The sequence below is a fragment of the Nicotiana tabacum genome, chromosome 22 (assembly GCF_000715075.1).
Source record: "Nicotiana tabacum cultivar K326 chromosome 22, ASM71507v2, whole genome shotgun sequence".
Taxonomy (NCBI): Eukaryota; Viridiplantae; Streptophyta; class Magnoliopsida; order Solanales; family Solanaceae; genus Nicotiana; species Nicotiana tabacum.
Genome location: NC_134101.1, coordinates 29202493 through 29219106, shown reverse-complemented (window position 1 = coordinate 29219106; position 16614 = coordinate 29202493). Strand labels below are relative to the sequence as shown.

At 31.8% G+C, this 16614-nt stretch overlaps 1 protein-coding gene across 2 annotated transcripts; it reads left to right on the top strand.

Annotated features, from left to right (window-relative positions):
- The first annotated feature begins 3476 nt into the window (after positions 1-3476).
- Positions 3477-7758, top strand: LOC107781917 (NAC domain-containing protein 30-like). 2 transcript variants are annotated; one of them, XM_016602739.2, is made up of 4 exons: positions 3477-3674; positions 4923-5113; positions 5546-5817; positions 6939-7758. In XM_016602739.2, the coding sequence occupies exons 2-4, from the start codon at positions 4954-4956 to the stop codon at positions 7491-7493; spliced, it is 987 nt and encodes a 328-aa protein (XP_016458225.1). In that variant the 5' UTR covers positions 3477-3674; positions 4923-4953; the 3' UTR covers positions 7494-7758. The 2 variants fall into 2 exon arrangements, with proteins under 2 accessions (XP_016458225.1, XP_016458224.1); XM_016602738.2 differs by having other exon boundaries at positions 4919-5113; positions 6939-7757.
- Positions 7759-16614: the final 8856 nt, after the last annotated feature.

The following is a 16614-nucleotide window of genomic DNA, read 5'->3' as shown; positions in this document are numbered from 1 at the left end:
ATTTTGATCTATTTTCGGTAGGCAAAAGCATATTATTAGTTTCTGATTTTCTAGTCATTCTCCTAATAATTTATTTTTACCCTTCTCTCTTTACTCTAGAAGCTTTTCCACTCCATTACTATGTCTCGGCTGTCATTTTTGAAATCCATGCACTGTCCACTTAATTATCTTATTTTTGAAATGTTTCATTATCACATATAGTCATTCATTATGACTTCGAATGCCATAAATATGTTCGACCCATAATTTCCTCAAATTGTAGTATATAAAACAACAAATTAATATACATGCCAAGTAAAAATGAACGGAGGGAGTATATAAAACAACAAATTAAGCAAATCTACTAAAGACAACAAATTCCACGTTATATTAAATTTTGTGAGTTGTTTTTAGTAGATTTGCTTAATTCCCACGATGGTGACTTGTATATTTTTGTCACTATTTAATTATGTGTCCTTTTCAAGGTGACATGATTAATAATAATCCACCATATATACTTTTATATATTAATCAAAATCTAGGTAAGAGGAGAAAGGTCCTATTAAGGATGGAATAGTTAATTTGTGGTTTGTTGGTAAGAAAATGTCTAAAAGAAAAAAGAAAAGTAGAGGTCGGCATATAAGATTGCAATGATAATAATCTTAGATTGTGTTTGATAGTACTTAACATCCATTGGTAGGAGACTTGGGTCCATTCCTTTTGTCTCTTTCGGTTCTGCTATGGAACCTTCATTTTCAATAAGGTAGTTAAATTAAATTATCCACTAAAAATTCCGAAATTTTTCTTTCATTAGAATTAATAAATGATTCATAATTTTAAAGACCTAAGCATACATCCCGCACTAGAAACCTTGAACAGAAGGCAAAGGGGCATCTAGAAGATATGATCCTTAGAAAATTTATAAAGTTCTATGTTCCTTAGATTTGGTATTTATTCCCATGCTTGGCTTACAATTTTTTCTAATTAATCTTTCTTGAATTTTCTATTTGCGTGGCCTAAATTTCACCTGATCTTATTTTATTATTCTTTAAAACTGCCAGTTTTTGAGATCTTCTCTTTTACTGTACTCAAGGCCTACAAACTAAAGGGTACCCATGAAAATAGGATTTAAAAAACTCACTTTTTAATTGAGAAATATGTGTGAATCACAGGTTCATTAAAATAAGTAAAAAAGTGATAAAAGGTGACTCTATTTCTGTGTTTTTTCACACTTGATGTCCTTTTTTGGCTGGAAGAAAAGTTTAACTAAATTTATTTTGTGGAGTGAACTATTGCTTTCTATTTCGTTGAAACTGGAAAGAAACAAGCAAATGTGTCATACTACAATTTTACGTGCACTAACTATTTTCACTTAAACATCCTTTTAATTAATCCTTCAATTTAGATGACATAACATGCATGAAAATTGAGGCCAAATTAAGCTTAACTAGCCCTAATCATTACTTACAAACTGTGATGGCTTACCACAAATGACAGCATTGACGACATGGATATCCACGTGGCTTCCAGGTGTCGATGTTCTGTTGTTGCCAATTGTGTAACTGTAAGGGCGGGGCACCAAACATACAAAGAAAAGCTGGACTATGGGAAGAGAAATTAAACACGAAAATCGAAACAGATTTGCTTGTTCTTTTTTTCTTTTTCTTTTTTCTGTTTTGGCTACATACAATATCGCTACCAATTTCTATCTTCATGCTAAAATTTCCTTTCTCCCTATAATTAATGGTGAAATTGTCATTGTTATTTTTATCTTTGTTAATTAAAATAAGCAAATAAAAAATTATGGGCACTAGTAAAACCACATTAAAGAAATGAGCGACAAATAGAAGGGTGTACAAAGGAAACCGACAAACCGCACTAATTCGATAATTCAAATCAAACCGAGAAAAAAACCCCGATTATGGTTTGATTTGATGTTGGAAAAAAAAATTCGACCATAATTGGTTTGGTTTGGTTTTAACTAAAGAAAGTCAAACCGACCAAACCAATCCGACATTACATATATAATTTTTTTTAGATATATTTACTATATAAATATACTTATTGTGATGTAATTTATAAATATTTTTAAAACTTTTTCATAATTTTATCTTTTAAGATATTATTTCAATGTTGGACTTAGAACTTTTAAATGTTCCAATAAGTTTTATAGCCATTATTATTAGTAACTTAAATAATGCTAACAAAAGCCTAAACCAAAATCAAATCAATACTAATGGTTACGAAAGACATTCAATTCAATACTACGAACGACAATGTATTAAATATCTATTTTTTGTTTTGCAATAATTTAGATAAAAATGCATAACCTATTTTTATTTTTTCTTTAGCCTTTAGTCGTGTAATTAATACTCCCTTATTAGTCTTATTTTAGCATGACTTAGTACTTTTAGATTATGTTTATTTTTATTATGGCTTTTTAATTACCAATATTTATATTACATAATTTTATTGTCTTTATTGTTGAATATTTTAGGATAATGCCATGACACATCTCATATTTTGTATTATTTTCTTGAAAAATACCTTATATAGTTGTATCTTACTAGGATTAAGGAAATATTTTGAGCACAAGTTATATGTTTTGTGCTACGAAGATTTTACCGGAAAATACCCGAATAACCCGAAAAAATCGAGATTGAAAAACTTGAGTTTTATTGGTTTGGTTAGGTCTTTAGGTTTAATAATCCGACACAATTAGTTTAATTTGGTAATTGCAAAATCCTGAACCAACCCGACCTATGTACACCCCTAACAAATAGACAAGAAAAAGATTTTTGTTCAAAATATAAAGGAAAAGGGATTTATAGTGGAAAATCTTAGAGCCTAATATAACGGTGGCGTGAGAATTTGTTGTCACGCCGTCCAAATAAACCTTTCTTCTATCTGCCAACCCCACGCGTAATCATCAACAAACAATAACCCCCACCACCCATCCTAGGTCCTAACAAATTCTCCTCTTAGATTAAATTTTAATATCTAGCTTGTCCTATAAATTATGAATTTAAGTTATTTTTAGTAGGTTATTAATTTAATTTTTAAGATAAAAATCTTATATGTAATTATCTAATTAATATCATTTATATATATAAGTAGTGCATAGACTTAATAATTCTAACAATGGCTTCCTATTATTGAAATCTTTTTAATTTTTAATTTTTTATTTCATTCTTAATGAGATGCTTTTACAATGACACTGTCATAGTATTTTTAAGATCACATGTTTAATTAATACTTTTTATATGTAACAAAATATAGTTTTTCATTTTATGGTTAGTTAAATGCTGCCATATAAAATGAAAAGGAGGAAGTGAGTCTTTTCCTTTATGACCAAATCGGGAAAACATTCTGTCAAAATCATAAATTTCATTCCTTTTTGTATCTACCTGCTTATCACACACACAACTAGTTAGCTAACTAGGCTTAGCAAAGTTAGCTAAAGTCTCTGTCTATATATTTGTATATCTTTCTCAACAACAACATTTCAACCAACACCTGATTTATCCACTTTATTCTCGCCCCTCTCCTTTCTCCTATTCTTATGTCTTGATCTCCTCTTCTCCCAAGTACTTCATTTCACTTATTCTTTCAAGGGTTTCATTTCTCCCCTTATATTTCCTCATTCTATTGTCTATTTCTCTGTTCGCAATCAGCTAAAGGGTTTATATTTTCTGGTTAGTATTGCAAACGTGGCATTCCCTCTTGTTCCTCATTTAGTTTCCTTCTCTCTCTTTTTCTCTAGTTCTTTTGTTGATGTGCATGAACTCATTTAGATGGATATATTATATGTGTTACTAATGATAGAAGATGAAAGTTAAGTCAACATTTGCAAATTCCTCCAATCGTAAGTCTTGCAAAGTATTCCTACAAGATTCTTACTTTGCTTTTCTTTCTCTTTGACAAAAAGGCAATTGATTGATCTTTCTTGAATAGTTTTTTGGGTTTCTCACCCAGTATGTATTGGGGCCGATTAAATTCGGATTTGTGTCGGAAAGTCTCCTATTGGGGTAAAACCTCCATAATAAAGGTATTTCCATACCGAGAGTTCGAACCCGAGAATTTTGATTAAGATTAAAGGTGTACTTATCACTTCGGTACAACCCTTGTTAGTATCTTTCTTGAATGTTATAACTCCCAGGTCATGAAATGAGAGTGGTATTGAGATTGGACGCAAATGGGGGGTGCGAAAAGGGTTTTTTCTGAAGGGATATCATGTGTTATTGAGTAGAATGCACTCAAAGAAATTATATGCACATTTTTTGCTTGTATATTTATCTTGGAATATAGAACATCTTTTTCATTTTGTTTTAAAAACAACACTAAAAGAAGTCAACGTTTTCGGCTGCTATTTTCTCTTGTCTAAATGATAACTACAATTAGATGCAACATAGGCCATTGGCTCATTATTCATTTCTTGTGGATTTTCATGTTTATACTTGTTTTGCTTAGATCCCATTAGTGGTGCACTTTGTAAACTACCCACAAAAAAACTAAGTAATGATCCAAAAAAAACATGTAACTAGCTTTTTTAGCTAGTATACATCGATAGTTTAATTAAGTTCTTTACTAGCAATGCATTTTAACCTGTTATAGAATATTCCTACTTTATTTTTCAGGTCATTAATTTCAACAATGGTATTATGAATAAAAATTTATTTTTATCTATCAGTGCATATATAGATCAAGTTAAGCTCAACCCCACCCATTATCCCCTCCACCTCAAGTAAAAACCAAAAGCATATGCCTCTTGATCATGGCTTGTGCTCACGAATGGATGTAAATGATGAGAAATCTACAAGACAATGAAGTGTAACATTCACTCTTATGTGTTATATTCAACTTCACACTATTGAAATGATAGTCTGTATTTCTTATAAAAGTTGCTTTCTGATTAATGTTTATTTATTTTTTTCCTTAGCCAGAATAAAGTAATTAACTTGAAGATCGATAGAAATGGAGATGGACTCATGTGTTCCTCCCGGATTTAGATTTCATCCAACCGAGGAAGAACTTGTTGGATATTATCTCAAGAGAAAGATTAACTCTCTCAAGATTGACCTTGATGTCATCACTGATATTGATCTCTACAGAATTGAACCATGGGATATCGAAGGTAAATTCATTAATTTTTTTGCCTTTTTTGGTTCATTTTCTTTTAATTTCTTCAAAAACAAAAACTAGTAAAAAACATAAGTGTGGCAATTCCTTTACCACTTCGACTAGAAGGATACAACAACAACATATTCAGTATTATCCCACAACGTGCATGTGATCTGAGGAGGGTAGTGTGTATGCAGACCTTATCTCTATCTTGTGAGGACAGAGAGATTATTTTCAATAGACCCTCGACTCAAGAAAGCATAAGCACCACATTAATGAAAATATAGACAAGAAGGGACAGTACCAAAAAGTCATATAAAAGCAGAATAAAAACAACAATGCAGTATAAAAAATTATGCGCTATCAAAAATTTTAAAATATTAATGCAGGAAACTTGTTTTCCAAATAACTGATCATACTTTATTTTACATTGTTAGTATTGCAGGTAGGTGTAAATTGGGATATGAAGAACAAAATGAGTGGTATTTTTTCAGTCACAAGGACAGGAAATATCCGACAGGAACGAGGACAAATAGAGCCACAACAGCAGGATTTTGGAAGGCAACAGGAAGAGATAAGGCTGTGTTATCAAAGGAGAAGATAATAGGGATGAGGAAGACGTTAGTTTTCTATAAAGGAAGAGCTCCAAATGGAAGGAAAAGTGATTGGATTATGCATGAATACAGGCTCCAATCCTCTGAACATGCTCCTCCTCAGGTACTATCAATATATGATTGCATATTGTTACATTATCATTGTTTTCAAGTTTAGTATAAATGTTTATAGTAAAAATTTATTTATAGTTACTCTGATTGTATAAATATATTTTTATACCATCAGTATTACGTACATAGGAGTATTTATTATCTTGTTGAGTATGAACCATAACTATCTTTAAAAGAGCTTTCTATGTTTTTCATGAAAAAATATCCAATATCTTTTGCTATTGGACAACATAAACATAATTACATCTTGGAAAATGAATATAAAGCCATCCACATTTTCTTTATAGTAGGTTATTTCTTCCAAAGGTGTCCTGAAAGAAATGAACGAAATGATGCAATCATGTAACTGACCATGCTTTTCGTAATAAAAAACAAAAATCGAAGTCAATCCTGGTGGGAAACAAGTAGATAACTCCACTTAGTTCATAAACTTGTTCCACTCCTGCTCGCTGTTAATAAATCATGTGAAGCCATACAAAAACTGGCATTTTAGACTTTTAAAGAAAACTTCCTTATTTGACATACTAAATTAGTGCTCCCTAAGTCTGAGTTTACTGGTCCACTATACTAATTATAGATGTCCGCTTTTACTTGTCCATTTTAGAAAACCGATCGATAATTACAATTTTATACCTATTTTACTCTTCATATTAAGTACTACTAATACTTATTTCCGATTTACTTTCCAACATATAATAAATAGGGGTAATATAGTAAACTTATTATATTATTTATTAGTTTTTAAGGGGTGTGCCAAGTTAATAGTAAACAAATAAACTTGAACGGAGGGATTAATAGATAATATCTGTAAATCGCCTAAAAAATGTAGCTCCACAGGGACTTAGGAAAATCAACAAAACTAACATATAAATGATTATTTTTTTCTTTTTCCCTTTTTAGCAAGCTAATAACAATTGAAATGGGTTTAACTTATATACTTTTACACATTGTAAAAACTTGCATACTATTAGTGTAATTTAACATGTTATAGCAAGTTATAATTCTAATTTTTCAGGTTAATAATTGCACTTATTATGATAATTACTCGGACTTATGTTTTAGGTGACCTGACGAAAAAAATAACTTTTACTCAATGAGGATTTGATTTTACAGGAAGAAGGATGGGTAGTATGCAGGGCATTCAAGAAGCCAACTCCAAACAAGCAACCATGTTTAGATTTAGCATGGCAAAATGCTTATTATATTAGAGGAGCAAACACCACTTATAGACCTTCTTCTTCACTATCAGAAATCCCAAGTCCAATGCATCAACCTCTCAACAATGCATTCAACCAAACAACAAATTTCCACCAATTTACATTTAATCCATCTCATGATCATCAAAATATGATCATTAATTCAAGCCAAAATTACTTTGAGAATCAACTAGCTGAACTTCCACAACTTGATAGCCCTACCATTTCAACAAGTTTGTGTACAATAGATAAAAGTCTTGGTGAGCAGAATTACACAGCCAACAACGAAGACGATTGCGAAGAAGTGAAGCATAGTAATGGGATTAATAATAGCCAATTTTATGATGATTGGAAGAATTTTGACACATTGATTGAGCCACTTTCTCATTCTTTCACTAATCCTCCATTATTGAATCGCGATGACTCTCAGAATCATATAAGCCATTTGCTTGACTGTCTCCCCGATTTATAGCTTCCAATCCTTCAAGAAGATGGTTTATATTATCAAAATATTTTAACAATTAGAGAATCTTTTTTTTTCTCTTGGCAGCAAAGAATTTCAAGGACAAAAGAAAAGGTAAAGGGGAAAATTTGGAATTAAGGGAAAAGGGCAGCTGCAAGGCATATGGCCTTAGAATTCAATTGTTCATTTATCTTTCATTTAACTATTTTAAGATGTTAACTGTGAAGTAATGTTCTCTGTATCTACTGATCAAAGAAGCTTTTTTATTTTATTTTTTATCTTCAAATATTTTTTTTGATTGTATTATTCTTTTCCTTGATTTACATCATCATATTTTGAATTTTTGATTAATCAGTTTGTAAACTTATTACGTATCCAACAATTGAGATGCTCTAAAAAATTATAACCGTCCTATTTGTCTCTGGTAATTAAGATAGTGGCCAATACTGTTCCAAGTCCACCCGTCAGGTTCTGACTTTCCGCAAAACGGTTATTCCACTAAAGTTATTTTTCTTTCGATGTAAATGAAAAATTATTTAACTCTGCCTATATGACTCAGAAGGTTACTCAACCAGATTTTTAAAACTTTTGAATGTCAAATACTTATTTTACCCTCTAAATTATCAACTTTTATCTTCTTTTTCTTTTACTTTTTTTAATATTATAATTTTTTTTTACTTTTTTTAATCAATTTTATAGACTTACCTATAGAACGAATAAGTTTTATTTATAAAATAAAAAATAAAAAAATAGTTTTCTAGCATATAATCGGAATAATAATATAATTGAGCATAATTTTTAAGAATATATAATGTATATTATAAAAATATTTTTATTTTAAATATTTATTTTTATAGTTACGTGCATGGAATATATATTTTAAAACTTTTATTTTCTTTCATTTTGAATTGTGTAAATAAATCTTTGAGTTTTTGTTGTTAATATCAAAATTATTATTACGAGCAAATTGTTCTAATTAATTTTTTTACTATGCTTAGTATTTTATTATTCCAACATTATATATGTTGAATATTTTTAATTTATAAATAAAATTTATTTATTCTATAGGTAAGACTATAATATAAATTAAAAAAGATTACAATATTAAAAAGTTAAAAAAGAAAAGAAAAAGAAGACAAAAGTTAATAATTTAGAGGGTAAAATAGGTATTTGACAATCAAAAGTTTGAGAAATCTAGTCAAGTGACCTTCTGAGTGCTATAGGTATAGTTAAGTGACATTGCTGTTACAAACAAAATAAACATGACTTTATTTAGGTAATTTCGGATAGTTAAGTGACCATTTGAGTAATGGACTCACAATAAAGAATTCTTTTACTTCCTAGTGGGTTGACACTGAATTTTGAAAAATGAAAATAACGATGTCTACTTCGTAATTTCGATCAGAATTCAACTTCATCTCTTGGTAAATTTTCTTGTTCTATTTCACTTATTTTTGCTTTTGTTTCTTTTTTACTTCTATTTTGTTTCTCTTTCCTTTTATTCTTAAATTATACTCCCTCTGTTTCAATTTCGATGACACACTTTTCTTATTAGTCTGTTCCAAAAAGAATGACACATTTCTATAATTTTTACATGTTGTGTCTTACTACTCTTTCGTTTCTCATAGTGCCATGTCTATTTATTGGCTATCGCTTTTGCTTTGCATCTATATTCGATCTGGTTTTCATGTCTTATGATCTTTGTGGTGGTACTGATATTGTCTCATTTTGTCTTCTTGAGCCGATGGTCTTTCGGAAACAACCTCTCTACTACTTCGGGGTAGAGGTAAGGTTTGCATACACACTACCCTACTCATACCTCACTAGTGGGATTTTACTGGATCGTTGTTGCTGTTGTTGTTGTTGTTACTCTTAATGAGAAGCTTTTATAACCACATAAATGTCATGACCCCACAAAATTTTTACCCCTTAAGCTTTTAAGACCACAAGTTTCAAAAGTCTTTTTTTTCCTTAAATTCTGTGTCGAGTCAAACTAGCTCATCTAAATTGAAACGAAGAGAGTATTATCCTTAAAAAGAGAAGAGAATCGAATGTAGAAAAGAAAAGGAGAGAGAAAAATAAGAGCCAGAACGTTGGACCAATTTGCGGGCCATCTATATGGGCCAAACAAACGCTACGAATCGAGAGCTCACGTTTCCGAATCCAATTCTAGAAGAATTAACCCAAATAATCGTCCACTCAACTGCATAAATTAAAAATAGTCAGTGGAGATATAATATTTACATATTTTATGTACTTTATATGTATAATTATGTATAATTAATGTATAAATTATATATGTGACTAAAAAACTAAATAATGAATATGAACGACTATTTGTGTAAAGATTTTCATTATTAGTGGAAAACTAGACCAAGACGTAAAAGGCCCAACGTGATCTTAATCCAACTAAAAAAGTCCTAAAAGCCAGTCCATCAATTATTGAAATTGGCCAAAATCAAAAGAAATTTAACTTGCGAGTTTAAGCTCTATGAACTAATAATGTAGTAATTTTTACACAATCAAATTACATGAAATCCAATTATATGTACTACTTTGTGCGTTATACTGGTTGGTAATCTAGAAAAAAATGGTAAGTTACCTACTACAATATGTTAAACCACACTGATGTGTAAATTTTTACACACTTTCAGTATAACCTTAATATTTAACTTATATACACATCTAACATATGTTGTGTTCGTTTCATATCATAAACTGAAGGGGCCAATCCCTCCAGTTAAGGGTGTACATAGGTCGGGTTGGTTCAGGTTTTTCAATTAACAAAACAAACCAATTATCTCAAGATTTTTAAATTTATAAACCAAACCAAACCAACAAAAGTCGGGTTTTCAATCTTGATTTTTCTCGAATTTTTCAATTTTTTCGTATTTTTCGGATTTCTTTCAATAAAATCTTCATAGCATAAAATATATAATTTGTGTTCTAATATTTTTTAGGTCCTAGTAGGATTAAACTATATAAGATGGTTTACAAGAAAATAATACAAAATAATGTGAGAAGAGTCATGATTATTGGAAAAAACTCAACAAGTCGCATAAAATAAATATTGCTAATTAATAAGCTATAATAAAAATAAACATAATCTAAAATTACTAAGTCATGCTAAAATAAGTACTAAGTATTACTTACATGACTAAATAATGATAAAATTATGTTATGCATTTTCACTATCTAACCAACGCAAAACTAAAATAAATATACAATACTATTGTCATTCTTACTTCCTAGTATTGATTGATTTTTTTTAAGCATTAGTATTGATTTGATTTTGCTTTGGGCTTTATTTTAGTTACTAACTTTTATGGGTTATAAAATATATTTGACCACTTAAAAAATCTAAGTCTTAGCTTAAATAATACATTAAAAGAGAGAACTATGAAAAAGTTTATAAAATATTTATAAATTACATTACAATAATTATTTTTATGTATAAATATTTTTAAAACTTGTATACATGTAATGTTGGGTTGGTTTGATTTCGGTTTGACTTTTTCTAGTTAAAACCAAACCAAACCAAACCAATTTTGGTCGGATTTTTTTCTAATACCAAACAAAATCAAACCAAACTATAATTCAGTTTTTTTCTCGGATTGACTCGGATTATCGGTTTAGTGCGGCTTGTCAGTTTCCTTTGTACACCTCTACCTCCCGTTAAGCCGTTACTCCTTAAGCCTCTTTATCATATCATACTATGTTATAAGTGCGAACACTTTTAGATAAAATTGATTTACCATAATATCTTTTAATAGTTGATATACCATTTTGCCCTTGACCTTAAAAAAACCTCTCTTCAAGCTTTTAGCATCAAAGACGGTGGTTAGATGCGTTATAAGTAAGAATTTAAATAACTTTTGAATCATGTGTATCGAATTTATTGTAATCGTTTCAGCTTTTATGTAGAAGTTTTATGAGCTTGTTCGTACTCTTTTTTATGTTCTCTTCTTTTAGCTTCCATCTGTTAAGACTTTTCATATTCTTTTTAGATTCTATAAAATGCAGATAGGAGCACTGTAACTCATCAGTTTTATCTTTTGTCTTTTGTCGACTAATAATTTTTTTTTTCTCTAAAGTACTCACTGCTTGGTGTCCTCCCAACACCTTATGCAATAAAGGTCACTATTTTTGTGTTAGTTTCTTCATTTTCATTCTCTCATGTTAGTTTTTTAAATTTTCATTGTCTATTGTAATTTTCTTTTCACTTTGGCTTTGAGAATTTTTTATAAGTTAGTACTACTTGACACACCCTTCAAGACTACTTTTGTCAATAAGAACCAAAGGAAACTCTGAAGAAAATAAAAAGAAGAAAGCATGACCACAATAGCTTTCTGTATTTTCCTTGGTATTATTACGGAATGAATTTTTTTTTTTTTTTTGCTTAGAAAGATAAACTTTATAATTGAAGATACTTCTATTTGGACTCTTTAGAAGACTTATTTTCTTGCCTTTTTTTCTTTACTTTTTTTTTTGTTTGCTTTCTCCCATATGTTTTACCTAAGATTAGGCAAGTTCTTGCATACTCACATTGATTAGAACTCAATAATTAGTTGTTGGCCCCGGGGAACTTAGAACTGAGGTATTTTGATACGCGTCGAGATGGTATTTAACGGACTAGGGACATCTCATTTTACTTGGAAAAAGCAAAATATCATAGAAAATGATAGAAACATGAAAACCACAAAACTTACGACAATTCATAAGGCAACAAAACATATTGATGTCACGGTGTCAATGAAATAATATCATGCAATAATTAGCTTTATCTCTATTCTTTTAGAATGACATTGATATTTTACTATCTGATAGTATGGGTACGTGTCACGATCCGAAATTTCCACATTCAGAATCGTGATGACGCCTAATATTTCACTTGCTAGACAAGTCAACGTTAAAATAATCTTAACTATTTTAAAGCAAATTTAATTTAATAGAAGTCAATTACTGAAATAAAGTGCGGAAGACCATAAATACCGAATTATCAAAATACATCCCCGAATCGGGTGTCACAAGTGCAAGAAGTACTAGAATAATACAAATAAAGGTCTGAATAATATTCAAGCTATTTGAAAGATAATACACAGCTAAGATAAGATAGAAGGGGACTTCAGAACTGCAAACGCTGTGCAGTTATACGTCAAGTCTCCTCTGAGTAGCTGAATCTGAGCACGTCTATGGTACGCCACTGGGACCAACTCCAAAATCTGCACAAGAAATGCAGAATGTAGTATGAGTACAACCGACCCCATGTACTCCGTAAGTGTTAAGCCTAACCTCGACAAAGTAGTGACGAGGCTATGACAGGACACGTACGTAAACAATCTGCACAAGTTTATACAAATACGAACAACAATAAATCAATAAATAACACATTATAAATTTGGGAGAAAACATGCAAAGGGGGTGATATAATAATTTCAGCAGGAGAATTATCACTTAGCAACCAATTAATTCCTCAACAATAAAATGAGCAACTGATAATATGAAAATGGCATGACACCACCCTTCGTGCTTTTACACTCTTCCCTCTCATAAACTGATAATTAAATAATAATAATTGGCACGACATCACCCTTCGTGCTTTAACTCTCTTTGGCACGGCATCACCCTTCGTGCTTTTACACTCTCTGAAAATGACACGGCATCACCCTTCGTGCTTTTACACTCACAAATGGCATGGCAACAACCTTCGTGCTTTTACACTCTTTCTTACTATGACAATGATATTATAAATAATAAAAATGGGACATCACCCTTCGTGCTTTTACACTCTTCCTTACCGTGAAATTAATAATATAAATTCAAAAGAGTATTTAAATGCGGGGATATACACTTATCAATCAATTCAATACCAGAATACCGACTTCACCTTCCAAAATATTCAACAATAATTAAATGAATAAAAATTTTACGAATAATGATCAAATAATCGATAATAAACTTAAATAGGAGTATCTTATTTAAATAGACAATTATTCACAATAAACAAATTCCACCCGTATGCTTTGACTCAACCACAACGCATAAGTACTTATCACCTCACATATATATTGTATCTGCACATTAAATCACGTAGCAAATAGACAAATAAGTCATACTCCCTCAAGTCAAGGTTAACCACGACACTTACCTCGCTTCGCAACCAAATTCAAGTTTTCAATACACCCTTGCCTCGCGAATTAGTATCCGAAATCCTAAAATCTAGTCATAAAAAATTTAATATATTTAATACAAATCGTACGAATTAATACCATATGAATTTACTAATTTTTCGGATTAAAATCCAAAATTTATTTTAAAAATTGACCATGGGACCCATGTCTCGAATCTCAAAAAACTCACGGAAACTGAATACCCGTTCTAATATGAGTTCAACCATACAAAAATTATCGAATTCCGACATCGGATTGACCTTCAAATATTAATTTTATATTTTTGGAAGATTTTATAAAAATATGATTTTTCCTCCATAAATTCACGGATTCATGATGTAAATGAGTATGGAATCATGAAATATAATCAATATAGGATAAGGAACACTTACCCCAATATTTTTCCGTGAAAATCGCCCAAAAATCGTCTTACCCGAGCTCAAAATCGAAAATGGTAGAAAATGGGACGAAATTCCATTTCTAGAACTTAAGTTCTGTTTGCCCAGATTTTACCTTATGCGATCCCGTACAATGCTTCGCGATCCAGAAGCACATTTTTGGCTGCCCAGATTTTTGCTCTACGCAAATGCGGCAGTGCTCTCGCGTAGTACATCTTGTGCGATCGTGTAGTATAAATTTTGTGCTTCAGCTTCTGCCTCATTCCTTCTACGCGAACACGGTTTGGCCCTCTCGTTCGCGGTGGTTTGCCTTCTGTCACTGTGCGATCATGGACGTTAATATGCGATCGCATAGTTTAAATTTTCATCAATGACATTAAGCCTTCGCGATCGCGTACATAGTCACGCGATCGCATAGAAGGAAACCAGTACTATGAAGCACCAGAATTCCAACTATGGTTTCTTGAACAAAAATGGTCCGAGGCTCGTCTGAAACTCACCCGAACCCTCGGGGCTCCAAACCAAACATGCACACAAGTCCAAAAACCTCATACGAACTCGCTCGCGCTATCAAAACACCAATTTAACACCTAGAACTACGAATCGGATGCCAAATCAAATGAGATCCAACAAGGAAATATCACAAGATCTTCACCCAAGAGGTAAGGTTCTAGCCCCTAGTCTTCAATTTCGAGTTTGGGTAAATATGGGTGATTAAGAGTATGATTCTTGGGTGTAATAGTATTATTTATACATATCAATAAGGTTTATGGAAAGATTGTTGAGTTCAAATGGATAAAGATTGGGCTGAAAATGCTAAAAATCTTCAATGACTTTAATTGAAGATTTGAGGATCGAGTTGATGTCGAAATTTAGTGAAATTTATATGGTTGGATTCGTGGTTGGATGTGCGTTCATATTTTGTAACTTTTTTCAGGTTTCGAGATGTGGGCCCCACATGCGCTTTTTGAGTGTAATTTCAGATTGTGGAAAAATTAGTATTTTGATATGGAATAAATTCTTATAATTTGGGTTGACTGAATCAAATTAATTGTGACTAGATTCGAGCCGTTCGGAAGTTATTATGCGCAGAATGGAATTTCTGGAGCATTGTTTAACTTGCTCGACATTGGATTCGGCTTGTTCGAGATAAGTAACTCTTCTAATCTTGGAGCTAAGGGTATGGACCCTGAATATATGTATTATGTGAATTGTTGGGAGGTGACGCACATACTAGGTGACAGGCGTGTGGGCGTGCACCATGAAAATTGTGACATAATTATTTCCGTTAAATTTTGTAGTCAAATAATCTTGGCATTTTCTATGTAGTTTTATGTTAAAGAAATTGAGCTGAGAATCATATTAAAAATCATGTTGAGGCTATGTGCCAATATTATTGGGACCCACAGAGGTCATATTACTGTGAATTATTTGTTTTAAATTGAAAATTCATACTTAGTCATATTCATGTCATTACATATCATATCTCAGTCTCTGTTGTTATTTATTGATACATCATATCATCATTTTCGGGCTATTCTTATGACATTGTGAGCCAATGAGAGAGACTTGAGAGATTGATCACTGAGTGAGGCCGAGGGCCTGATTGTGAGGATAATTATGGGATCGGGTTGCACGCCGCAACATGTCATATTTGCTTTATATACTTTATTATTATGTGGATCGGGGCTGCCCGCCTGCAGCAGGTCTTATAGGCTTTATTATAGCACGTGAGTTGTCCGTACAGCTACCGATATTGATACTATAGCACGTGAGTTGTCCGTGCAGATTATAGCGCTTAGGCTGAAGGAGCCCCTCCGGAGTTTGTACACACCCGTAGTAAGCGCAGGTACCTACTGAGTGCGAGTGCCGAGCGATTGGGAAGACTGAGTGACTGGGAGAACTAAGTGAGTGGGAGGACTGAGTGACTGGTAGGACTGAGTGAAATGATACTCTGAGAGTATGTATATGATTTTATCGCTGAGTTGCATCGCATTGACATGCACACATGACATACAAGAATAGAGATGTATTTTTCTCATACTGTACAACATCTCATCATTCATGATTTCTCACACATGTTGACAGATTAGCATAGTGGTGCATTTGTTTTACACGGGTTATCTGGAAAGATAATGAAACATCTCATTTATTATTGAAAGAAATTTTGGGAAAATTATTGTTTTCAAACTTATTCATATTTTTGGCAACTTCGGTAAACGATTTGGGTTTTCACTGATGTACTTGAAAGGAAGAACTATTTTTTTTGAAATCATGATTTAGTTGAGCATTTTATCTCTAAGTTACTACTTGTATTATTTGCTTTACGTGGTTATGGACTGTTGTGGACTATTGGTTTTGGACCCGATATTGGTACAAGCTCGTCACTACTTTCAACCTAAGGCTAGGTTTGTTACTTATTGAGTACATGGGGTCAGTTGTACTCATACTACACTTTTGCACGTTGCATGCAGATATTGACTGCTGACATTGCTGTGATCGATGGGAGCCGGAATTAAAGATGTACCTGCGTCCCGGTTGTAGCTGCCTCTTGTTGATGGT